The sequence below is a fragment of the Ovis aries genome, chromosome 5, assembly GCF_016772045.2.
Source record: "Ovis aries strain OAR_USU_Benz2616 breed Rambouillet chromosome 5, ARS-UI_Ramb_v3.0, whole genome shotgun sequence".
Lineage (NCBI taxonomy): Eukaryota > Metazoa > Chordata > Mammalia > Artiodactyla > Bovidae > Ovis > Ovis aries.
The window spans coordinates 746105-772377 of record NC_056058.1 but is presented as its reverse complement, the minus strand read 5'-3'; the positions used below and the strand labels follow the sequence as shown (position 1 = coordinate 772377).

Below are 26273 nucleotides of genomic sequence, written 5' to 3'. Positions count from 1 at the left end.
GAATACATTTGTCAAAGAGTAAATGCATTTCTTATAAGCTATTTTTAACAAAATTAAGAATATAAATTGGTTTAATTCTATGTGTCAATAAAATCGTTAGTCAAGTAAAAAAGGAAACATAAAACTGAACCATTTGATCTGTGACACTAATTTAACAAATATACTCAAGACCTCCTTAGAATACAGTCTAGAATCACGACATTTTCCTTTCGAGCTCCTGCTGCCTTTGGTATTTATGGAAAACATGGCCGGGAAGGTTCCCGGGAAGGATACGATCAGTGCCTTGGAATATCACACAACCTTTCACCAGCTCTCCCATGATGCAACCCACTGACCAGATATCAACTGAAAATAAAGTGAAATGACAAAATTATGAAGTGCCATGAACAAAACAAAGGTGAAGAAAAGATTTCTAACAGTGCACTAAACACATAAATATGGAAAATCAACGGCCACCTAAGGGTGAACTGTTTTAGACAGTGTGAAAGATTGCTGACCTCTATTTTGGCTTTCAGTTTGCAGCAATCTTGGCTTACAGCTTCAAGGACAGAGTCCCAGAAACAAGGAGTGCCTGTGCCCAGAAAGCTGTTTCCAGGCATGAGCCCACCCCGGCTCCCGGCCTTGTGGTCAGCACCAGGTATCTCCCTGTGAAGGATACAGTCTCTTCCTGGGAACAGGACTTTATGGAGGACCATTTCTGCCATGATGCACCCGACAGACCAGATGTCCACTACCAAATACCAGGTGATTAAAACCAGCCAGAGACCGCCCCCCCATGCATGTCTTTTCTCAAACCCCCTCCCAAACAAAGACAGACCCAGCTTGCTAGCAGGACTCGTGTGAAATGAGCACCATGCCTCCAGAACGATCCATTTCTGAACTGTCTAGTCAGCGGGGCCCCAGAGGGCCAGGCTTGTTTGGGTCCCAGGAGAGGGCGAGAGGCGCCTCAGCTTCTGGCTGCTCCCCCTCCTCTGCGGGGCCCAGCTGAACAAGGCCTCAGGAGCCCAGACAGAGAGCTCTTCAGTGCCCCTGCTGGTGTAGGCGGGCTGAGAGACGCTCAAGGGGCACCGAGTTTCCTCTCACAGCCATGGAGGACTGGAAGGCCACAGGCTGGTGTCCCTCTGAATGGGAGTTCTAAAATATCTGGATAAACTTGAAGCTCAACTCATTTCACATGACAGGCAAACTTTTAGACTCTTTTTTTTTAAATAAGTGTGATTTAGTTCTTTTTGACAAATTTTTCAAAAGCTAAGTTTCAAAGAGCTCTGATATTGCTAGAATAAGTTTTGCTGTTAAAAAACAAACACCAATTTTACACACAAAAAGCACATGCTGTATTATTCCATTTACATCTAGCTCAAAAATAAGAAAAATTAATTTATGGTGCTGGAAATCAGGATAATGGCTTCCCTTGGGGGTTGAGACCCAGAGGGATCCTAGGGAGGCCTCAGTTACGCTGCTGGTTACATGGGTGTGCTCCCACTGAGCTGCACACTTGGGATGCACATATTTTTTTTGGTAAGCATATTATACTTTGATAAATGTTCAAAATATTCATTTCAAAAGTGAATAATTTTAACCAATGGAAATATAAAATTATTTCTCATCTGTGAACTATGATAATCTATGCATAACACAGTCTCCATATTATGTTTCATACAGTTCACAGGAAAGAGAAAAAAAGCTCATGATGACTAATAGCACTAATTTTAAGCACCGCGTCCTCCTCCAGTTCCGTCTGTACTCACCGTTCTCTTTGTAGCCCATGCCCAGGATGACTTCGGGTGCCCGGTAATACCGCGTCACCACATAGGGAGTCATCATAAAGTTGGTGCACGCTGTGCGAGCCAGGCCAAAGTCCAGGATCTTAAGGGTGCAGTCTGACTTTACTACAATGTTACTAGGCTTCAGATCCTAGGACAGAAAAGGCTTAAATTAACACGGCGAGCCAAAGCAGGCTAGTACACAATCTCACGTGGGTTACGGCTTTGTGAGGTCGGTGACCACTGACGTATGTGAGAGTGCTGGGAGAGGGAAGACAGTTAGAACTGAACCCTGGGATTGTAGAGTCATGCTGGAAAACCTAACTCTCAGACTGAAACCCATACAGAGCAGTCTAGAGAGGCCAGACGGGTGCCCTCATCCGCCGTGTGGAAGCCTTTGTGACTCTGCTCTGCTTAAATCCTTTAGAGAGTCTCTACACCATCCTCTCCTCCCTCCTGCCACGCCCGGTCATCCTTCAGTTCCCAACATGCTGGTTCCTCCCTGCTATCCAACAGAAACACAATTCAAGCCCCATGTGTAATTTACATTTTCTAACAGCCACCTTAAAAAAACAGTGACTAGAAAAGGTAAGATTTAATTTTAAGAATATTTTCTTTAGTCCAATACAGTGTATTTCCATAGTATTCATTTCTAAAACGTAACCAACATATAAACATTATGGAGATATTTTACATTTTTGGTACTGTCTTTGAAATCCAGTATTTATAATTATAGCCACATTCTGAGTACTTAATAGCTTCATGTGGCTAGTGGGTATGATACTGGATGGCATGGGGCTAGAATTCTCGGACCCTGGAATCTCCCAAAGGCTTCTTCTTTCTTTGGAAGAAGAATCCCTCGATTACCAACAAGAACGTCCCATCCCCTGGGACCTGCCGTTCCCGGGCACACACACTCCTCTAAGTCCCTTCTTCACCCCTCTCAGTGAGGGCTCTGTGAGAGGAGGCCTCAAGGTCTCCCTGCGCTCCCAGCACACGGAGTCTGGCACAGCAGATTCTCGGAAAACGTCTGCAGGCGAATGTACGCATCACTCTCCACCACACTCTCAACACAGCTCATCACAACTTCTGCAGCTTTTTCCTTCGTTACTCTAGGGCCTTTCTTTACGGTGATCCCCTACATCCTAGACCCTTCCTCAAGCTACAGGAATTTGATTCTTGCCTGGAACTTCGGCCTGAAAACTCATCCTAGAAACTATGACTTCTAAACAATCTATTACGTTCACGAGTGCCTTCCAACGTGTAGCTACAATGTCAAACTGCCAAGTCACATCACATAGTAAATGATGTTTTAGGACCAGCACCTGGCTGAAACTTTCCAATTGATGTGTCACCAATGGACACAGGTGTACCTTGAGTGACAGCTGCCAAATGTTACTGGGATAAGTAGAAAAATATTTAAATTTACATCAGTCAAAACTATGTTTCATTACTGCTAAGGGCTTTCTTTCTGAAAATTCGGAATTCAGTAAAATATAACGTAACTATGCAGTGCTTAAAGACATAATGAAAACTCCTACCAAGCCCATGCAAACACACTGGTCCCTGGCTGGCCCCAGAGCACCTCCTCCAGGCACGTCCCAGCAGGAAGCGCTGAGGGCGGCACGGCCAACCCCACCCACGGCTGCGAGGCTGCACAAGAGCAAGCATGGGAAGGACAGGCACCACACTCAAACCAGCGACCTTTTCCTGCGAGCAGGCAGCAATGCAGCTAAGGTAAAGCCAACCAATTTGTTCCTAGGTTCCGTTTTTAGAACCAAAGGATATGGGAAGAACGGGTGTTTCAGGATACAAACTGTGCTTAGTCGCTCGGTTGTGTTCAACTCTTTGCAATCCCATGGACTGTACCCCGCCAGCCTCCTCATTCCAAGGAGATTCTCCTTTTTATACCCCATGGACCGTATAAAAAGGCAAAGAGAGATGACACCGGAAGATGAGCCCCCATGTCCGAAGGTGTCCAGGATGCTACCGGGGAAGACCAAAGGGCAATTACTAATAGCTTTAGAAAGAATGAAGTGGCTGGGCCAAAGTGGAAATGACACTCAGTTGTGAATATGCCTGGTGGTGAAAGTAATGTCTGATGCTGTAAAGAACAATACTGTAAAGGAAGCTGGAATGTTAGGTCCATGAATCAAGATCAATTGGAGACGGTCAAGCAGGAGATGGCAAGACTGACATCTTAGAAATCAGTGAACTAAAACAGACAGGAATCAGTTCAGTTCACTTGCACAGTTGTGTCCGATTCTTTGCGACCTCATGGACTGCAGCATGCCAGGCTTCCCTGTCCATCACCAACTCTTGGAGCTTACTCAAACTCATGTCCATAGAATCGGTGACACCATCCAACCATCTCATCCTCTGTTGTCCCCTTCTCCTCCTGCCTTCAATCTTTCCCAGCATCAGGGTCTTTTCCAATGAGTCAGTTCTTCGCATTAGGTGGCCAAAGTACTGGAGCCTCAGCTTCAGCCCTTCCAATGAATATTCAGGACTGATTTCCTTTAGGATGGACTGGATGGATCTCCTTGCTGTCCAAGGGACTCTCAAGAGTCTTCTCCAACACCACAGTTCAAAAGCATCAATTCTTCGGCACTCAGCTTTCTTTATAGTCCAACTCTCACATTCATACATGACTACTGGAAAAACCATAGCTTTGATTATATGGACCTTTGTTGGCAAAGTAATGTCTCTGCTTTTTAATATGCTGTCTAGGTTGGTCATAACTTTTCTTCCAAGGAGCACGCGTCTTTTAATTTCATGGCTGCAATCATCATCTGCAATGACTGTGCAGCCCAAGAAAATAGTCTGTCACTGTTTCCATTGTTTCCCCATCTATTTGCCATGAAGTGATGGGACTGGATGCCATGATCTTCATTTTCTGAACGTTAAGCTTTAAACCGACTTTTTCACTCTCCTCTCTACGTTTATCAAGAGGCTCTTTAGTTCTTCTTCACTTCCTGCCATAAGTCTGTGTCATCTGGATATCTGGGGTTATTGATATTTCTCCCAGCAATCTTGATTCCAGCTTGTGCTTATCCAGCCCTGCATTTCCCATGATGTATTCTGAATATAAGTTAAATAAGCAGGGTGACAATATACAGCCTTGATGTACTCCTTTCCCTATTTGGAACCAGTCTGTTGTTCTATGTCCAGTTCTAACTGTTGCTTCTTGACGTGCATACAGATTTCTTAGGAGGCAGGTCAGGTGGTCTGGTATTCCCATCTCTTGAAGAATTTTCTACAGTTTGTTGTGATCCACACAGTCAAAGGCTTTGGTGTAGTCAATAAAGCAGATGTTTTTCTGGAACTCTCTTGCTTTTTCAGTGATCCAATGGATGTCGGCAATTTCTGGTTCCTCTGCCTTTTGTAAATCCGGTTTGAACATCTGGAAGTTCACGATTCACATACTGTTGCTGGCTTGGAGAATGTTCAGCATTACTTTGCTAGTGTGTGCTAAGCTAAGTCACTTCAGTCGTGTCCGACTCTGTGCAACCCCATAGACGGCAGCCCACCAGGCTCCCCCGTCCCTGGGATTCTCCAGGCAAGAACACTGGAGTGGGTTGCCATTTCCTTCTCCATGAAAATATTCCATAAATGAATTTCAGTAACTCTTACACATTCCACAAAATTTCCTAAGAACCTGTGAGAGTATAATACCTGGCAATCCTCTCTAAAACAGAAATTCACCTATCTGCTACAGTACTGCTGATGATCTGAAATGTACATGATCTCTAAAAAATAACAGTACTGAATAAAACTGAAAGGATCATCCAGTTCCTACATAATACCAAAGTATTTATCCAGGATTACTGAATAAATCATAGCAATTTGGTATCCTTTTCAGAAAAAAAAAATCTCAGAACTTACAAGCATGTGGCATCTCACACTGTACCAACTGGGTAACAGTAAGTGAAGGTGTACCCACTACAACTTCTTCACCAGCTTTTGTGTCCTGAAATGTGATGTGTGATGCTAGTGTGGGAGATGAGTGCAACTGTGCAGTAGTTTGAGCATTCTTTCACACTGGCTTTCTTTGGGACGGAAATGAAAACAGACCTTTTCTAGTCGCCACTGCTGAGTTTTCAAAACAGGCTGCCATACTGAGTGCAGCACTTTCACAGCATCATCTTTTAGGATGTGAAATAGCTCAAATGGAATCCTATCACCTCCACTAGCTTTGTTCGTAGTGATGCTTCCTAAGGCCCACTTGACTTTGCATTCCAGGATGTCTGGCTCTAGGTGAGTGATCACACCATCATGGTTATCTGGGTCATGAAGATGTTTTTTGTATAGTTCTTCTGTGTATTCTTGCCACCTCTTCTTAGTAACTTCTGCTTCTGTTAAGCTTCATACCATTTCTGTCCTTTAGTGTGCCCATCTTTGCATGAAATGTTCCCTTGGTATCTTTAATTTTCATGAAGAAATCTCTAGTCTTTCCCATTCTATTGGTTTCCTCTATTTCTTTGCATTGATCACTGAGGAAGGCTTTCTTATCTTTCCTTGCTATTCTTTGGAACTCTGCATTAAAATGGGTATATCTTTCCTTTTCTCATTTGCCTTTTGCTTCTCTTCTTGGTCCATGTGTAGAGTCTTCTCTTGTGTTGTTGGAAGAGGCTGTTTGCTATGACCAGTGTGTTCTCTTGGCAAAACTCTGTTTGCCTTTGACCTGCTTTGTTTTGTACTCCAAGGCCCAATTTGCCTGTTACTCCAGGTATCTCTTAACTTCCTACTTTTGCATGTAAAAGTAGGGTCAGACATGAACGGGTGAATTTAATTCAGATGACCATTCTATCTACTACTGTGGGAGAGAATACCTTAGAGGAAATGGAATAGCCCTCATATTCAACAAAAAAGTAGAAAATGTAGTACTTGGGTGCAGTCTCAAAAATGACCGAATGGGTTCCAAGGCAACCCATTCAGCATCACAGTAATCCAACTCTATGGCCCAACTAGTAATGCTGAAGAAGGTGAAGCTGAACGGTTCTATGAAGACCTACAAGAGCTTCTAGAAGTAACACCTAAAAGAGATGTTCTTTTCTGCACAGAGGATTGGAATGCAAAAGTAGGAAGTCAAGAGATACCCAGAATAACAGGCAAGTTTGGCCTTGGAGTACAAAATGAAGCAGGACAAAGGCTAACAGAGTTTTCTCATGAGAATGTGCTGGTCATAGCAAACACCCTTTCTCAAAAACCCACCAAAGACTACTCTACATATGGATATTGCCAGATGGTCAATATCAAAAGTTGATTATGTTCTTAGAAGCCAAAGATGGAGAAGCTCTATACAGTCAGTAAAAACAAGACTTGGAGCTGATTGTGGCTCAGATCATGAGCTCCTAATTGCAAAATTCAGGCTTAAATTGAAGTAGGGAAAACTACTAGGCCATTCAGGTATGACCTAAATCAAACCCCTTATGATTATACAGGGGACGTGATGAATAGATTCAAGGGATTATATCTGGTAAACAGTGTGCCTGAAGAACTATGGATGGAAGTTCATAACATTGTACAGGAGACAGTGACCAAAACCATCCTAAAGAAAAAGAAATGCGAGAAGGCAAAGTTGTTGCCTGAGAACGCCTTACAAATAACCGAGGAAAGAAGAAAAGCAAAGAAAGGCAACGGAGAAAGGGAAAGATAGACCCAACTGAATGCAGATTTCCAAAGAATAGCAAGGAGAGATAAGAAGGCCTTCTTAAATAAGCAATGCAAAGAAATAGAGGAAAACAGCAGAATGGGAAAGGCTAGTGATCTCTTCAAGAAAGCTGGAGATATTAAGGGAACATCTGTTTCAAGGATGGGTATGATAAAGGACAGAAGGTCCTTACCATTAAGGACCTAACAGAAGCAGAAGAGATTAGGAAGATGTGGCAAGAGTACACAGAAGAACTATACAAAAAACATCTTAATGACCAGGATAACCATGATAGTGTGGTTACTCCCCTAGAGCCAGACACCCTGGAGTGTGGAGTCCAGTGGGCCTTAGGAAGCATCACACTCTGATGCTGTTACAGAGCCGCACTCAATATGGCAGCAAATTTGGAAAACTCAGCAGTGGCTACAATACTGGAAAAATTCAGTTTTCATTCTAATCCCCAAGAAAGGCAATGCCAAAGAATGTTCCAACTACCATACAATTACACACATTTTACATCCTAGCAAGGTTATGCTCAAAGTTCTTCAAGCTAGGCTTCAGCAGTATGTGAAATAAGAACTTCCAGGCGTACAAGCTAGGTTTCAAAGAGGCACAGGAACCAGAGATCAAATTGCCAGCATTCAATGGATCAGGGAGAAAGCAAGGGAGTTCCAAAAAAACAATCTACTTCTGCTTCTTGGGTTATGCTAAAACCTTTGTGTAATCACAACAAACTGTGGAAAATTCTCAATGAGATGGGAATAATAGACCACCTTACCTGTCTCCCGAGAAATCTGTATGTAGGCCAAGAAGCAACAATCAGAATCTTACATGGAATAACTGACTGGTTCCAAATTTGTTAAGGAGTACAACAAGGCTGTCGGAGAAGGCAATGGCACCCCACTCCGGTACTCTTGCCTGGAAAATCCCATGGGTGGAGGAGCCTGGTAGGCTGCAGTCCACAGGTTACTAAGAGTCGGACACGACTGAGCGACTTCACTTTCCCTTTTCACTTTCATGCATTGGAGAAGGAAATGGCAACCCATTCCAGTGTTCTTGCCTGGAGAATCCCAGGGATGGGGGAGCCTGGTGGGCTTCCGTCTATGGGGTCGCACAGAGTCGGACACGACTGGAGTGACTTAGCAGTAGCAGCACAACAAGGCTGTATACTGTCACCCTGCTTAATATATGCAGAGTACATCATGGAAATGCCAGGCTGGAAGAATCACAAGCTGGAATCAAGATTGCCAGGAGAAATATCAAGAACTTCAGATATGCACATGATATCACTCTGATGGGGAAAGTGAGGAGGAACTAAACAGCCTCTTGATGAGGGTGAAAAAGCTTGTTCGAAACTGAACATAAAAAAACTATGATTATGGTGTCTGGTCCCATCATTTCATGGCAAACAGAAGGGGAAAAAGTGGAAGCAGTGACAGACTTTCTCTTCTTGGGCTCCAGAATCACTGCAGACAGTGACTGCAGCCGTGAAATTAGAAGACGCTTGCTCCTTGGAAGGGAAGCTATGACCAACCTAGACAGCACATTAAAAAGGAGAGACGTCACTTTGCCACCAAGGGTCCATATAATCAAAGCTACGGTTTTTCCAGTAGTCATGTGTAGATGTGAGAGCTGGACTATAAGGACGGCTGAGCGCCAAAGAATTCATGCTTTCTAACTGTAGTGCTGAAGAAGACTCTTTAGAGTCCGTCAGACTGCAAGGAGATGAGACAGTCAATCCTAATGGAAATCAACTCTGAATATTCATTGGAAGGACTGATTTTGAAGGTGAAGCTCCAATACTTTGGACACCTGATGCAAAGAGCTGACTCACTGGAAAAGATCCTGACGCTGGCAAAGCCTGAAAGCAACAGAAGAAGCGGGTGGGAGAGGAAGAGATGGTTAGATAGCGCCACTGATGCAATGCACGTGAATCTGAGCAAACTCGAGGAGAGAGCGGAGGACAGAGGAACCTGCCGTGCCGCAAAGAGCTGGACATGACGTCGCGATATGAGTTAACAACATACTTGACCACCCAGCAGTCCCTGAAATCCAGCCTGGCCTTGAACTAACACAGCCACACAAACAAGGATGATCAGAGCAGCGTTATTCAGCCTGATGAACTGCTGTGTGGTTAGAAAACATGGCCATGCCAGCCACGTCTGTCATAAAGAGTGGCACAAGAGTGTCCTCTTGCACTGATTTTGTTGGACCAACCGCCATCCAAGTAAAGATGGACTTTACTGCCATCTACTGGACAACAATGAGAGTCAAATGCAAACCTGTGGAATCAAGCTGTGGAAAGGTGTGGATCTTGTCCTGCCCGGAATGGTAGACGTGGCCGTGTTGGGAGGCAACGGAAGGTGCCTAAAGAGGTCCCGGGGCTTCTGAGGGTTCCCCACACACACGGCCCCATCATTCTCCACACACAACCAGAAGCAGCTTTCCACAAAAGTGGATTTGTACTTTGAAGATGGCAGAGTAAAGACAATTCTGCCCCTTCAAATCCTGAAAACCATCCCAAACAAGGAAAACAAGAAATACACAGTAAAACACAAATGCCACCTAAATTCGGGGGCTTGACGCACAGAGTGTGGGGATGGCACCCCTGGGGCAGCCGACAAGGGTGTGCGAGACACGTGTAACCAGACACGGGCAGGGGCAGAGGCGTCGAGGCTGCGGGCATCGCCATTCCTCATCAGTTCTCCATCTAGAACCCGCTGCCTGAAGAAGCCTAACAGCTGTCCACCGACCCGATTTCCTCCCATGTGCCTGTGACCGCTTCCTCGGACGACTGTATCTGGGGACAGGAGCCTAAGCAGACATTTGGAGAAGATTCAGACGCTGAAGTTCTAAGTGGACACTGAAAGTCAACATCGTGCCTCCCCCAGCTGGCGGCAGGGGGTGGCCATGGAGGCCAGCTAATAAACGGAGACTGGTCCAGATCTCCCCCAACTGTATTACGACACAGGCCTGGGGCAAAACTGTGACAGAAGATTGCTGTCCATCTCACATGGTTTGTGACCCTCTTATCTAATCACTATGGGAGAATGCATCTGCCCAATCAATGACCATATGACACACCTAAGGCCGTATTAATCTGCTCTGGCAACAACAGTGTCCAGCAAAGCAGCTACAATCAATCAGGACCCCTGGTCAGCTACGTCTTGGTGGTCGACATTCTCCAGCATCCATCTAGTTTCTTCAAGGGCTGGACGAGTGAATTACACTGAGCTGGGAGGGACCACCATCCTGACATTTTTAGGTTCTAATGGTGGCAGTAATCTCCTCCATTCTCCCCCATCTCCCAGAGTTCAATACCGTTTTTGATGTACTAACTTGGGGATGGCAGTTTCACGTTTCCACTTGGCCTTGCCAATCAAGATAACTCTTAACTGCAGACCAAAGAACAAATGCAGGGGTCAATCTGCCAGGAGTATCAACTGTCAAGTGTATCAGTTCCAATCACATACTTGAGGGCTGGGAAGACGACTGCTGCGTGGACCACAGGGTCCGTCTTGGACCACCAGACTCGTACACTTCAGGAATGAACCATGCAGAGAATGAGGACCTGCTGCGGCTCCGAGATCAACACCTGGTGAAAGGGACTACGGTTTGTCTCTTCCCCTCAGGAAGGGAGGCTCATGAGGAGCCTGCTCTTGACCTGTGTGCAGAAGCAGAGCGGAGAAGGACGGGGGTGGACAGCGGTATCCATGAAAATGCCTGTCTATCTCTCTACTGTGGGAGTGCAACTGACAGACACGCCCTGAGGTGCCCTAAGCCTCCCCTCGGCTCACAAGGCCACACGTCCCACACTGGCTCTTGGCCAGCAGCTGCATGGAGAAGGAGGCCCTTTCCTATGAGATACTGGATTCCTCTAACAGGCAGCTTCCAACCCTTCTTCACACCCTCTCTATGCCAAGGGGTCAGACTGTGCGGTCCCCTGCCAGCTTTCCCCCCGCTCTGACTCCCTCCTTCTGTTCTTCCTCAGAGGCCTTCTCCCTGCATCTCCCGCATGTCTAATGCCATCATGGCACACTAAAGCCTTCAGTGAAAACCCTCATATGCTCTATGGCGATGGAAGTCAGCACACAGGGATAAACAACTTGGCCAGGTAATCCCAAGCTCAGTGAGTGGCCCGCAGTGAGATAATGTGGACCACAACTCTGGAAAGGGCTGTGGAATTAAATGACAAGCACTGTAGAAGGCAGGATGGGGTAGGGAGCAGGATGCTGAGGGATTTGCGGGGGATGGGGGTGGGTGGGGGGAAGGTTCGCAGAAAGGTGAAGGCAGAGCTCTCAGATCCCCACCCGAAGATCTTGGTTGTTTCTTCACTTCGTATCAGTCAGTTCAGTTGCTCAGTTGTGTCTAACTGCAGCACGCCAAGCTTTCCTGTCCATCACCAACTCCCAGAGCTTGATCAAACTCACGTCCGTTGAGTCGGTGATGCTATCCAACTATCTCATCCTCTGTCTTCCCCTTCTCCTCCTGCCTTCAGTCTTTCCCAGCATCAGGGTCTTTTCCAATGAGTCAGCTCTTCGCATCAGGTGCCAAAGTACTGAAGCTTTAGCTTCAGTATCAGTCCTTCCAATCAATATTCAGGGTAGATTTCTTTTCCGATTGACTGGTTTGACCTCCTTGCAGTCCAAGGGACTCTCAAGTGTCTTCTCCAACACCAACACCACAGTTCAAAAGCATCAATTCTTCGGCGCTCAGCTTTCTTTATGGTCCAACTCTCACATTCATATATGACTACTGGAAAAACCATAGTTTTGACTATATAGACACACATATTGAAAATTACCTTAAATGTGAATGGATTAAATGAACCAACCAAAAGACACAGACCTGCTGGGTGGATGGAAACGTGTGCATGCATGCACTGTCACTCACCACATCACTTTACCTAGCCCCTCCAAACTGCATGTAATTATCTTACAGTGTTTAGGCTAATCATGTCTCTATTATGGCTTGCAGTTGTAATCATCTTTTTTTTGGCCTGGATATTGATTATGAAAACTGATCAACATCTTTTATTATTGTGATTATGTAACTATTATTCACTTAATACCATTGTATCATGACTGAGCAACAGAAAATAACACAATTCTGTCACAGTAAAACTATCATTTAATAGAAAAAAAAATTCAAAGAAATTCTAGCCTTGTAGAGATGACAGTGCCTTCATGCAAGAAGAAAATGCTATTTCCCACTGCCAAGACATGGAAGCAACCCAAGTAAGTGCCTATTAATACGACTGAATAAAAAGATGTGTTGTATGACTGTATGCATATATGTGTATATATATATATATATGTGTGTGTGTGTGTGTGTGTGTGTGTATATATATATATATGGTCCTCTGTGATGGCTCAGCAGGTAAATAATCTGCATGCAATGTAGGAGATGTGGGTTCAATCCCTGGGTTGGGAAGATCCCCTGGGTGAGAAAAATGGCAAACCACTCCAGTATTTGTGTCTGAAAAATTCCATGGACAGAGGAGCCTGGAGGCTACAGTCCAAAGGGTCGCAAAGAGGTGGACATGACTGAGTGACTAAGCATATAAATAAATATATATATATATATATATATATATATATATATATATATATAGGATGGAATATTACTCAGTCATAAAAATGAATGAAATGTTGCCATTTGTAGCAATGTAAATGGACCTAGAGCATATTATGTTTAGCGAAACAAGTCAGAGAAAGACAAATACTATATGATGTCAATCACTTGGAATCTAAAAAATGATACACATAAATGTATATACAAAACAGAAACAGACTCACAGATAGAGAAAACAAATTTGTGGTTAACAAAAGGGAGAGGGAAGTGGGGAGGGGCAATTTCGGGGTTTGAGATTAACAGATAAAAGTAGCATATATAGGGAAGATATATAAAGGAAGCAACAAGGATATACTGTACAGCACAAGGAATTACACCATTATCTTATAACCTATAATAGAATATAATCTCCAAAGATACTAAATCACTAGGCTGTACACCTGAAACTAATAACAATATTGTAAATCAATCATATTCCAATTTAAAAAAAGAACAAAATGCTATAAAAAGGAACTTTGAAAGATAAAAAAAGAGCTCCAACTAACTGGCACTTCAGAGAAAGACAGAATAAAAAACACATTTCTATTCTGAAAGAAATAATACAAAGTTCCCAGAACTCTATGGCACATCCTTCCAGACTGAAGTGCCCACCACAATTAACGAAAAAAATTTCCATATGATGGCATATCATTGTAACATTTCAGAATACAAGAAATAAAGAAACTTTAAAAGATGTTTTCAGAGATTAAAAACAAAACCCAAACCAGGGCATCTGCAAAGGATCTGTCATAAGAATAGCACAGAAAGTTCAAAAGCCATACAGCACTACACTACGACGGCACAGTACTTATACCTCAGGGGGCAACTGGTTTATAACCAAGAATTTTGTATCCAACCAAATCATTAATCATATGACAGGGCAGAAGAGGAGTTTCAGATATCTGAGACCTCAAAAACTTTACTTTCCAGGCACCACTTTTGGGGACACTATTGGAGGATATGTCCCACCGAAACAAAGGAGAGATGGGCGTCAGGAAGCAGAGAGAGGTGAAGGAACTCCTCAGGAAAATGCTGGGGCAAGGCCAGGATAAGGCCTCGGCATCAGGTACGGGGGTGGCCAGTCCAGATGTGAGCAGGGCTGAGATTCCACAAGACAATCAAACCAATGAAACAGTTAAGCCATCTGCAGCCAGAGAACACTTGGACACCTGGCAGAAAACGTAGGGTTTAATTAGCAGTAAAGACATGGAAAACTGCTTCCTCCTTCAAACAAACAACAGAGGCCGCAGCTCTAACAAGTGAAAGACAAGTGTCGTTAACTCTAGGGACAAAAAACTGAAAGGAAAAGAAATATAATCATGGTATAAATGTAAGCTTAACTGTGAAAAGTGTTTATAGGTCCTGATGTAAAACTGACATCTGATCTAAACCAATTATACTGTAACTAATTGGGAGAACAGGGGAGAGAAAGAGAGCTGAATCAGTACCGTATGTCCCAAACTGAAGAGAGATCAACACATAGAGGTCTAATCATATTGTTTCAAAATATAAACACCAAAATAACAGCTGAAAGAACTGAATGAGTGCTTCTGGGGAAGAGTGAAATAGGAGGGAGGAGGTGAGGGTTCCTTTTTAATAAGCTGTCCTTGATAAAAATAAAAAAACAGATTGACCAACTCATTCAGCAAGCTGCAGAACAATCATGTACAAGATGATCCTATTTTTTAAAAACGTAAGTTATAAAGGACATAAGTATAAACAGATATGCTGGTATTACATAAGTAAGAAGATGTATCGGTGTAAAGGCAGGAAGAAAAAACCCAAATGCCATCAATGGCCTCCTCCAGGTGGCAATGGAGGGCTGGGGGGACTTTCCTTTCCATTTGTTTTTAATTATACAACACAAAAGTGGTAGGATTACAGCTGTTTTATTTTTCAAGTAATTACATTGTATGTTTAGTTTGAAACCATCTTAGTAAGCAAAACTGAACGTGTGTATCTATGCCTGTGGTATCAGTTCAGTTTAGTTCAGTTGCTCAGTTGTGTCCAGCTCTTTGCAACCCTGTGGACTGCAGCACGCCAGGCCTCCCTGTCCATCACCAACTCCGGGAGCTTACTCAAACTCATGTCCATCTCATCCTGTCATCTTCTCCTCCTGCTTTCAATCTTTCCCAGCATCAGAGTCTTTTCAAGTGAGTCAGCTCTTCGCATCAGGTGGCCAAAGTATTGGAGTTTCAGCTTCAGTATCAGTCCTTCCAGTCAATATTCAGGTTGATTTCCTTAAGGATTGACTGGTTTGATCTTGCAGTCCAAGGGACTCTCAAGAGTCTTCTCCAGCACCACAGTTCAAAAGCATCAATTCTTTGGCTCTCAGCCTTCTTTACAGCCCAGCTCTCACATGCATGCACATGCATGACTACTGGAAAACCATGATCTTGACTAGACCACCATAACGGTGGTGTCATCTGCACATCTGAGGTTATTGATGTTTCTCCCGGCACTCTTGATTCCAGCTTGTGCTTCATCCAGCCCAGTGTTTCTCATGATGTACTCTGCATATAAGTTAAACAAGCAGGGTGACAATATACAGCCTTGACATACTCCTTTTCCTATTTGGAACCAGTCTGTTGTTCCATGTCCAGTTCTAACTGTTGCTTCCTGACCTGCATACAGATTTCTCAAGAGGCAGGTTAGGTGGTCTGGGATTCCCATCTCTTTCAGAATTTTCCAGTTTATTGTGATTCACATAGTCAAAGGCTTTGGCATAGTCAATAAAGCAGAAATAGATGTTTTTCTGGAACTCTCTTGCTTTTCTGATGACCCAGTGGATGTTGGCAATTTGATCTCTGGTTCCTTTGCCTTTTCTAAAACCATCTTGAACATCTGGAATTTCATGTACTGTTGAAGCCTGGCTTGGAGAATTTTGAGCATTACTTTACTAGCATGTGAGATGAATGCAATTGTGCGGTAGTTTGAGCATTCTTTGGCATTGGCTTTCTTTGAGACTAATGAAAACTGACCTTTTCCAGTTCTGTGGAAAAGGCAATCAGCAGTCCTACTGCTGAGTTTTCCGAATTTGCTGGCATATTAAATGAAGCACTTTCACGGCATCATCTTTTAGGATTTGAAATAGCTCAACTGGAATTTCGTCACCTCCACTAGCTTTGTTCATGGTGATGCTTCCTAAGGCCCAAAGGCCCACTTGACTTCACATTCTAGGATGTCTGGCTCTAGGTGAGTGATCAAACCATCGTGATTATCTGGGTTGTGAAGATCTTTTTTATACAGTTCTTATGTGTATTCTTGCCACCTTTTCTTAATATCTTCTTCTGTTAGGTCCATATCATTTCTGTCCTTTATTGAGCCCATCTTTGCATGAAATGTTCCCTTGGTATCTCTAATTTTCTTGAAGAGATCTCTAGGCTTTCCCATTCTATTGGTTTCCTCTATTTCTTTGAATTGATCACTGAGGAAGGCTTTCTTATTTCTCATTGCTATTCTTTGGAACTCTGCATTCAAATGGGTATATCTTTCCTTTCCTCCTTTGCTTTTTGCTTCTCTTCTTTTCACAGCTATTTGTAAGGCCTCCTCAGACAACCATTTTGCTTTCTTGCATTTCTTTTTCTTGGGGATGGTCTTGCTCCCTGTCTCCTGTTAAATGTCATGAACCTCCATCCATAGTTCATCAGGCACTCTATCAGATCGAGTCCCTTAAATCTATTTCTCACTTCCACTGTTTTAGGTCATACGTGAATGGTTTAATGATTTTCCTTACTTTCTTCAATTTCAGTCTGAATTTGGCAATAAGGAGTTCACGATATGAACCACAGTCAGCTCCCAGTCTTGTTTTTGCTGGCTGTATAGAGCTTCTCCATCTTTGGCTGCAGAGAATATAATCAATTTGAGTTCGGTGTTGACCATCTGGTGATGTCCATGTGTAGAGTTTTCTCTTGTGTTGTTGGAAGAGAGTGTTTGCTATGACCAGTGGCTTCCCTTTGCAAAACTCTATTAGCCTTTGCCCTGCTTCATTCCATATTCCAAGGCCAAATTTGCCTGTTACTCCAGGTGTTTCTTGACTTCCTACTTTTGCATTCCAGTTCCCTATAATTAAAAGGACATCTTTTTTGGGTGTTATTTCTAGAAGGTCTTCTAGGTCTTCATAGAACCATTCAACTTCAGCTTCTTCAGTGTTACTGGTCAGGGTTATAGACTTGGATTACTCTGATATTGAATGGTTTGCCTTGGAAACGAACAGAGATCATTCTGTTGTTTTTGAGATTGCATCCAAGTACTGCATTTCGGACTCTTTTGTTGGCTATGATGGCTACTCCATTTCTTCTAAGGGATTCTTGCCCACAGTAGTAGATATAATGGTCATCTGAGTTAAATTCACCCATTCCAGTCCACTTTAGTTCTCTGATTCCTAAAACATCGATGTTCACTCTTGCCATCTCCTGTGTGACCATTTCCAGTTTGCCTTGATTCATGGACCTAACATTCGAGGTTCCTATACAATATTGCTCTTACAGTATTGGACCTTGCTTCTGTCACCAGTCACATCCACAACTGGGTGTTGTTTTTGCTTTGGCTCTGTCTCTTCATTCTTTGTGGGAGTTATTTCTCCACTGATCTCCAGTAGCGTGTTGGGCACCTACCGACCTGGGGTGGAGAAGGAAATGGCAACCCACTCTAGTACTTTGGCCTGGGAAATTCCATGGATGCAGGAGCCTGGTGGGCTGCAATCCATGGGGTCACAAAGAGTCGGACATGACTGAGTGACTTCACCTTCTTTCTATAGTTCCTTTTGGAGAAGGAAATGGCAACCCACTCCAGTGTTCTTGCCTGGAGAATCCCATGGATGGAGAGGCCTGGTGGGCTGCAGTCTATTGGGTCACAAAGAGTCGGACATGACTAAGCAACTAACATATACACACACACACACACACACACACACACACACACAGTGACCTGGGGAGCTTGTCTTTCAGTGTCCTATCTTTTGCCTTTTCATACTGTTCATGGGGTTATCAAGGCAAGAATACTGAAGTCGTTTGCCATTCCCTTCTCCAGTGGACCACATTTTGTCTATATGGTGTTGCTGCTGCTAAGTCACTTCAGTCATGCCCGACTCTGTGTGATCCCATAGATGGCAGCCCACCAGACTCGTCTGTCCATAGGATTCTCCAGGGAAGAATATTGGAGTAAGTTGCCATTTCCTTTTCCAATGCATGCATGCATGCTAAGTCGCTTCAGTCATGTCCAATTCTGTGTGACCCAATGGACAGCAGCCCACCAGGCCCCTCTGTCTACAAGATTCTCCAGGCAAGAATACTGGAGTGGGTTGCCACTTCCTTCTCCATCTATGGTATTGTATACAGAAAAAAGGACAGGAAAAGTTCACAGGAAACCATTAACACGCTAAAGGGTAACTGTGGTTGCTTGCCTCTCGGGACCTGGAGGAGGGGTGGGTGTGCATACAGGGGCGTTATCCACCTTCTCCACAATGTGCACGTGGTGCTCTCAAGCAAACACAGAGTCCACAGTCCTACTGATGTGTGAACCAGAAGGCATAAGACAAGGGGAAGGAGAGCCAGTGGGGAGACAGACAGGATGGAGAGGCGGTTGGCTAAATCATGCTGGGCAAACCAAAAACTTCCTTGACCCTATGTGACTTTCCAGTCTGCTGGTGTGGGCCTACACTGCAAGGACCAAACATCACCTAACACAGGCAAGTGTATGCTACAGCTCTAGAGCTCTACAGCTCTACAGCTACAAGGCACCCCTGAAACGAGAGGATACTGCTTCACCATGTAAGTCTGGGCCCAAGCGGGGAGACACAGTAAGACAAACTGTTTGCTTAACAGTAAGGAAGCCTAATTATCTGAGAACTTATTCTCAGGCAAGACTTTAATACAATATGTATTTAAGAGAAATTAAGAGTGCCTTAATTTATATAAAGGTCTGTGAATGTTTTAGGGTGACAATATACAGCCTTGACGTACTCCTTTTCCTATTTGGAACCAGTCTGTTGTTCCATGTCCAGTTCTAACTGTTGCTTCCTGACCTGCATACAGATTTCTCAAGATTGCCGGGAGAAATATCAATAACCTCAGATATGCAGATGACACCACCCTTATGGCAGAAAGTGAAGAGGAACTAAAAAGCCTCTTGATGAAAGTGAAAGAGGAGAGCGAAAAAGTTGGCTTAAAGCTCAACATTCAGAAAACGAAGATCATGGCATCCGGTCCCATCACTTCATGGGAAATAGATGGGGAAACAGTGGAAACAGTGGCAGACTTATTTTTTGGGGCTCCAAAATCACTTCAGATGGTGACTGCAGCCATGAAATTAAAAGACGCTTACTCCTTGGAAGCAAAGTTATGACCAACCTAGATAGCATATTCAAAAGCAGAGACATTACTTTGCCGACTAAGGTCCATCTAGCCAAGGCTATGGTTTTTCCAGTGGTCACGTATGGATGTGAGAGTTGGACTGTGAAGAAGGCTGAGCGCCAAAGAATTGATGCTTTTGAACTATGGTGTTGGAGAAGACTCTTGAGAGTCCCTTGGACTGCAGGGAGATCCAACCAGTCCATTCTGAAGGAGATCAGCCCTGGGTGTTCTTTGGAAGGAGTGATGCTAAAGCTGAAACTCCAGTACTTTGGCCACCACATGCGAAGAATTGACTCATTGGAAAGACTCTGATGCTGGGAGGGATTGGGGGCAGGAGGAGAAGGGGACGACAGAGGATGAGATGGCTGGATGGCATCACGGACTCGATGGACATGAGTCTGAGTGAACTCTGGGAGATGGTGATGAACAGGGAGGCCTGACGTGCTGCGATTCATGGGGTCGCAAAGAGTCGGACACGACTGAGCGACTGAACTGAACTGAACTGAATGTTTTAGGAAAGTAAATAGAACGGTATGCTAGGAAATCTTTATTTTTAATTAAAATGACTAGTGTCACTATGTCTAAAGCAAATTCATAAACTGAATTTATATTACTTTAACTGACCGCATGGCAGCAGCAGAGGCTATTATTTAAATGACTGAAGACTATCCAGGAGTCTTTGTGGCAGGCCCCCAGTAGTCAGTGGGAGGGCCAGGGCTGGTCTCGGGTGGCAGACCTCACTCGGGCCTCAGGCCTCATGTTCACAAGGGGCAAGGGTTTGGCCCTCTCTGAACTGTGGGCTCTGCTACTGTGTTAGGCCTCTGTTCAGTGGCTGTGATGGAACCACTCAACAGATTCAAAAGAATTACTACTACTATACCATCAAAAATCTCTCTGTTCTTTTTTGTATGAAAAGGTTTCATTGTTCTTGTCTCACTTCTTCCCCCCACAGACTTTAGTTCACAGAAAATACAACGTTTTGCTATTGAAACATAGTATCAAAAGACACTCAACAAAATCAATATAGTAATTATTTAAGGAATGCTAAGAATGCTTTCAATAAAACTATTATTATCTCTGCCTCTAGTCTGACTCAACACTTCAGTTGCTAAAAAAAAACAAGAAACAACAAAGAAACAAACAAAAACTTTATCATGATCTGTTTACATAGCCGTACAGATCAAAAAATAACAAGAGCTCATAAAACCAGCTTAGAGAACATCTCTCTGGTTTTAAAATCTGTACTCCCTGACAGGCAACACCACCATTCAAATTCCAGCCTTGGCCTAGTCAAGAGGTCTGCCTGGAGCCTTTCCAAGAGTTCCTACCGGTATGGTTGGGATGCTGGAGTGGTAGAATTTTACGATGTAAGAAATGAATACTTGGGTGATAACTCATATAAAACTTCTAGAGCAACTGTATCATATACTACTTGGCCTTTAACCTTCCCCCATCCCAAATTCAAATTCTTTGCACTAAAAATAAGATTTCAAGTATGACACAACTATTAACACCAGGGATATCTGGGCAAATAGTATTTGGAAGTTCTTTGTCCTATTCTTGCAATTTTTCTCTAAGTTTTAAATTATTTCCAAATAAAAACTTAAAAAAAAAAAGAAGCATTTTTCTGTATATGAGTCTGGGCAGCTGGCTCATATCTGCACCCAGGGTGGCTCAGATGAGCCCAGGCAAACCAGGCATTCCACAAATGTCTTCTAATCTCAACAATCTTTGAGAAAGTAACATGATCCCAAAGTTTATTTGGATTTTCAACATTGACAAATTTTTAAAAAATATGTTCTTTTGTATCTGAAGATTACAATAACGAAATGATTTTGATTAAAAGGAAAAAACCAATACAGTATCACTACTTACTCTATGAATTATACCAGCTGAATGTAGATGTTTAATACCACAGAGCATCTGGTAAAGAAGGTAGGACATTCTTTCATGGTCCAGCTCCATGTGAATAACCTGACATAAGTTAGCATCCATTAATTCCATAACCAAATACCTGAGGAAATAAATGATCAGCCATGTACACATGAAAATCATCCAAATTCCTTCATGGTATTACATCAGAATTTTTATTAAAAAGTAATAACTTCATGCCTAGTCACTGTACTGGCTAAAGTAAAAAGATAACTCGCTTTTATTAGGTATCTTGATTTATAAGCTATCTTGAAAAGCAGCAATTTTTATATCATAGTAAATAGAATCTCAAACATGCAAAGTCTCCTATATTTAAAATTTTTTGCTATTGGGTCATTCTTACCAATACAGAAACCATGCCGTTGCTGTTTGCATCTTAAGAAAAGTTTTGACCTTCCCTCCCCTACCAGCTACGATCCTGTATTTTTGCTCTTCCTGCAAGCAAAACTCCCCAAAGAGGTATCTACACTCATCATCTTCAATTTTTTTCTCCCATTTTTCCTTAATCTCACTTTAATTAGGTTTTTGCCCCCACCACTTTGCTGAAACTGTCCTCAAGGATCCTGACACTTTCCGTGCTGCTAAACCCAGTGGCTAGTCCTACAATCCTGGCTGGCCGTGACTTTCTCTTACCACTGGCTTCTTGCTGCTGGAGTGCCAGCACCTGTTCTTGGCCTTCTCTTCTCTACTGTACTCACAGTTATGATGATCATCTCTGGTTTCTGATCTCAAGGCTTTAAATACCATCTATAGACTGCCAACTCTCAAATTAATACATTCAACCCAGACATCCCATCTGAACTCCAGGCTCACTTATCTAACTGACTGCTTCACAGATCAGTTTGGGTGCCCAATAGACTCCCTGTCTAAAACTGAGCTCCTGATTCCACACCACCCCCAAATCTGTTCTTCCTATAGCTTTCCTTATCTCAGTTGAGAGAACTTTCATCCTTCTGGTGAGCACCTGAGCCAAAATTCCAAATGTTCTCAGCAACTCCTTCTCTCAAACCACACAAAGCCTCTCTCAAAGCCTCTCTAAGAGCAAACACTGGGGTTCTATCTTCAAAACAGTGTCAACCATCCAATCTCGTGCCTTTACCGTCACCATCACCCCTTTGGTCTAAATGTAGCCACAATAATCTCTCACCCGAACTGCTGCGATAGCCTCCTGACTGGTCTTCCATGTTCTACCCCATACAGTGGATTCTCAGACCAGAAACCAAGTTACTGTTTTAAAATGTAAGTTAGATAAACTCAGTCTTCTACTGAAAGTCTGCCTTGTAAAGGGAAGTCCTTACAACGGCCGAGAGGCCCAGCAGTGTCGGCCCTGCCACTTCTTTGAGCCAATCTCTTCTACTTTCCTCTGCTTCCTTAGATCCAGCCGAACAGGCTCTTGCTCTTCAAGAGCACACACCAGGCACACTCCCATGTCTGCTCCTTTACGCTGCTTGTCCCCTCTATCTTCGAAAAGTATGACTGTGTTTACTTTGGTTTTCGCTGTGCTGGGTCTTCGCTGATGCACGGGTCTTCCCCAGCTGCAGCGAGCAGCGGGTGCTCTCTTGCTGCAGCGCATGGGCTTCTCATTGCAGGGGCCTCTCCTTTTGTGGAACTCGGCTCCCATGACTTGCGGGCTCAGCAGCTGCAGCACGTGGGCTCAGGAGCTGTGGCTCCCAAGTGTTAGAGAGCTGGCTCAGTAGTTGTGCCACGTGGGCTCAGCTGCTCCATGGCATGGGGGACCTTCCTGGATCAGGGATCGAACCCCTGCTTCCTGCTCTGGCAGGTAGATTCTTTAGCACTGAGCCGCCAGGGAAGCCCACTCCTCCTATCTTGATACTGCCTTTCTCAAAATATCTGTAGGACGAACCCCCTCATTTCCTTCAAGGCTTCTCCAGATGTCACCAGTCCCATGAGGTCCTTCCCTAACTATTGTACTTAAAACTGCAGCCTGACTCCTAACCCCCCGCACTTCTGATCCCTCTCACTCAGCTAATTTCTTCCACATTTGCCACATTCTAACGAATGACATAATTTCCCTATTTGTTATGTTGATTATCTTCCCTGGTTTTCCTTCAAGCTCTAGGAAGAAATATGATCATCTGCAATTCTTAAATAATGAAAGAAATTTTTGCCTGTTTTGCTCACTAAGTATGTCAAGTTCAAGAGAGTGCTTAGCACACAGCTGGCAATCAAATTTTCCTTTTGGCTGTGCAACTGAAAGCATGGCAGCCTAACCACTGGACCACCAGGGAATTTCTAGCAATCAAATATTTGTTGAGTGAATAAACCAATAAATTTAAGATAAAGTTGGGCATTATATCTCAATAATAGATTAATATTTCATTTCATTGTTAGTAAACAATTCTATTTCAGATTTTGGAAAACATATAATATTTCATCACTTACCTATTTCATATAACAACCGTAAACACTTAAACCCTACAATCCTGGATTTTAGGGGACTAGAGAAAAACATTTGATATTTCAGTAAAGCAAATCAGCAGTATTAATGGCACTGTCTTCTCCAAGGAATCCACTTTCAGTCATCCTTTATCTGTTGTAAAAATGATAACTGTCTAGGGATAAGCACGTGCGTGCTAAGTTGCTTCAGTATGTCTGACTCTTTGCAACCCTGTAGACTATAGCCTGCCAGGCTCCTCTGTCCAAGGGATTCTCCAAGCAAGAATACTGGACTGGGTTGCCATGCCCTTCTCCAGGGCGTCTTCCCCACTCAGGGACTGAACCAGGACCTCTTACATCTCCTACATTGGTAGGCCAGTTCCTTACCACTAGAGCCACCGGAGAAGTCCACAGGCACAAGCAGTTGAATATTATTATTCATTTTCCTTACTGTTTGTATCTCATAGTGAACAGTGGCTAAGATATCATTTAAAAATGTATTATTGTCTGCATTTCCTAAGTTAAAAAAAGCAGTCATGTTCTCTTAAATTCTCAGTCTTTCATGCATAGTGTATTACTGAATAAAAATTATACTTACACATCTTGAAATTCTTCTAGAGTTTTTTGTGGTGTAAACACATTTAACAAACTAATTATCTGAAAAGAGAAAATTAAACCTCAGCATGTCAAACAACTCTACTTGACTATAAAAATTAAGTTTAACATTAAAATGTATTAAAAACTAGGAAAAAAATCACAGCAGAGCTTTGTAATTTTATTATTGTTACTGCTTTTACCAAAACATTCTATTACACATCATTTCAAAGTTAAATGATTAGGATTCTCACCTTGGAAATAAGATGCACTTTTAATCAAATTAACTTTTATGTGTCCCTGGTAACTTATTATTACAGAATTTTGACACATAATGCTTTCAGCTTTGAACATAAAAAGTATCAATTACAAGTAGCAAAACACTAAATAAAGCAATATGTTAACTCTGAAAACTTAAATACAATGTGCAAATTTCTAGAAAGTTTTTAAATATGAGGGCTAATGGCATCCGGTCCCATCACTTCATGGGAAATAGATGGGGAAACAGTGGAAACAGTGGCTAACTTTATTTTGGGGGGCTCCAAAATCACTGCAGATGGTGACTGCAGCCATGAAATTAAAAGACGCTTACTCCTTGGAAGGAAAGTTATGACCAACCTAGATAGCGTATTCAAAAGCAGAGACATTACTTTGCCAACTAAGGTTCGTCTAGCCAAGACTATGGTTTTTCCAATAGTCATGTATGGATGTGAGAGGTGGACTGTGAAGAAGGCTGAGCACCGAAGAATTGATGCTTTTGAACTGTGGTGTTGGAGCAGACTCTTGAGAGTCCCTTGCACTGCAAGGAGATCCAACCAGTCCATTCTGAAGGAGATCAGCCCTGGGTGTTCTTTGGAAGGAATGATGCTAAAGCTGAAACTCCAGTCCTTTGGCCACCTCATGCAAAGAACTGACTCATTGGAAAAGACTTTGATGCTGGGAGGGATTGAGGGCAGGAGGAGAAGGAGACGACAGAGGATGAGATGGCTGGATGGCATCACTGACTCAATGGACGTGAGTCTGAGTGAACTCCAGGAGTTGGTGATGGACAGGGAGGCCTGGCATGCTGGGATTCATGGGGTCGCAAAGAGTCGGACACAACTGACCGACTGAACTGAATTGAACTGAAGCTTAAATTTCGGTATAATAAAGATGAAATGCCTCACAGTATTATGTATTTACCTAAAGAGGGTTCAAAAACTGACCCCATCGCAGGCTTTGGTCTGGGTACTCCAATGTTAAACAATGAATTCTGCTACTTGAGCATTAAAAACACATCATCAATCATTTCAAATGACTGAGGGAAAGCTGAATTATTCAGTATAAAAGACTGAAGATTGAAAGGGCTGGATAGCCAATGGGGAAAAAAGAAAACTGGATTCATAGTTTAACCTTTACAACAAGATAAAGTTAAAATGGCACAAAAACATTAACCTAAGGCATGAAACCATGAAACATTAAAATATAGATAAACATCCATACAACTCTGGTGTAGAAAAGTCTGTTCTAAGAATGACAAGCAATCTACAAGAGTTGATTACATTCAACGACGACAAAAATCAGTATGGCAAAAACAGCCTGCTGCTGCTGCTGCTAAGTCACTTCAGTCATGTCCGACTCTGCAATCCTGGAGACTGTGCGATCCCAGAGACGGCAGCCCACCAGGCTCCCTTGTCCCTGGGATTCTCCAGGCAAGAACACTGGAGTGGGTTGCCATTTCCTTCTCCAATGCATGAAAGTGAAAAATGAAAGTGAAGTCGCTCAGTTGTGTCTGACTCTTCACAATCCCATGGACTGCAGCCTACTAGGCTCCTCTATCCATGGGATTTTCCAAGCAAGAATACTGGAGTGGGTTGCCGTTGCCTTCTCTGAAAAACAACCTAAATTAGGTCAAATGGAAAAGAAATGAGGATTGATAGCTTTAATATCAAAGATCTCTAAACGCATAAGAAAGAAACCAACGTGTGG

At 43.2% G+C, this 26273-nt stretch overlaps 1 protein-coding gene across 10 annotated transcripts in view; it reads right to left on the bottom strand.

Moving 5' to 3' along the window:
- Positions 1-26273, bottom strand: part of MAPK9 (mitogen-activated protein kinase 9) — a 69951-nt gene that overhangs the window by 12530 nt on the left and 31148 nt on the right. For 7 of the 10 annotated variants that reach the window (XM_060415342.1, XM_060415341.1, XM_060415340.1 and 4 more), the window contains 4 exons: positions 24310-24368; positions 21258-21396; positions 1749-1914; positions 274-345 (listed from right to left, as the gene is read on the bottom strand). In XM_060415342.1, coding sequence (XP_060271325.1) covers positions 274-345; positions 1749-1914; positions 21258-21396; positions 24310-24368 — 436 coding nt within the window. Of the gene's footprint in view, positions 1-273; positions 346-658; positions 731-1748; positions 1915-21257; positions 21397-24309; positions 24369-26273 lie in introns of all 10 variants that reach the window. The other 3 variants (XM_027969271.2, XM_027969269.2, XM_042250843.1) reach the window with 2 other exon arrangements.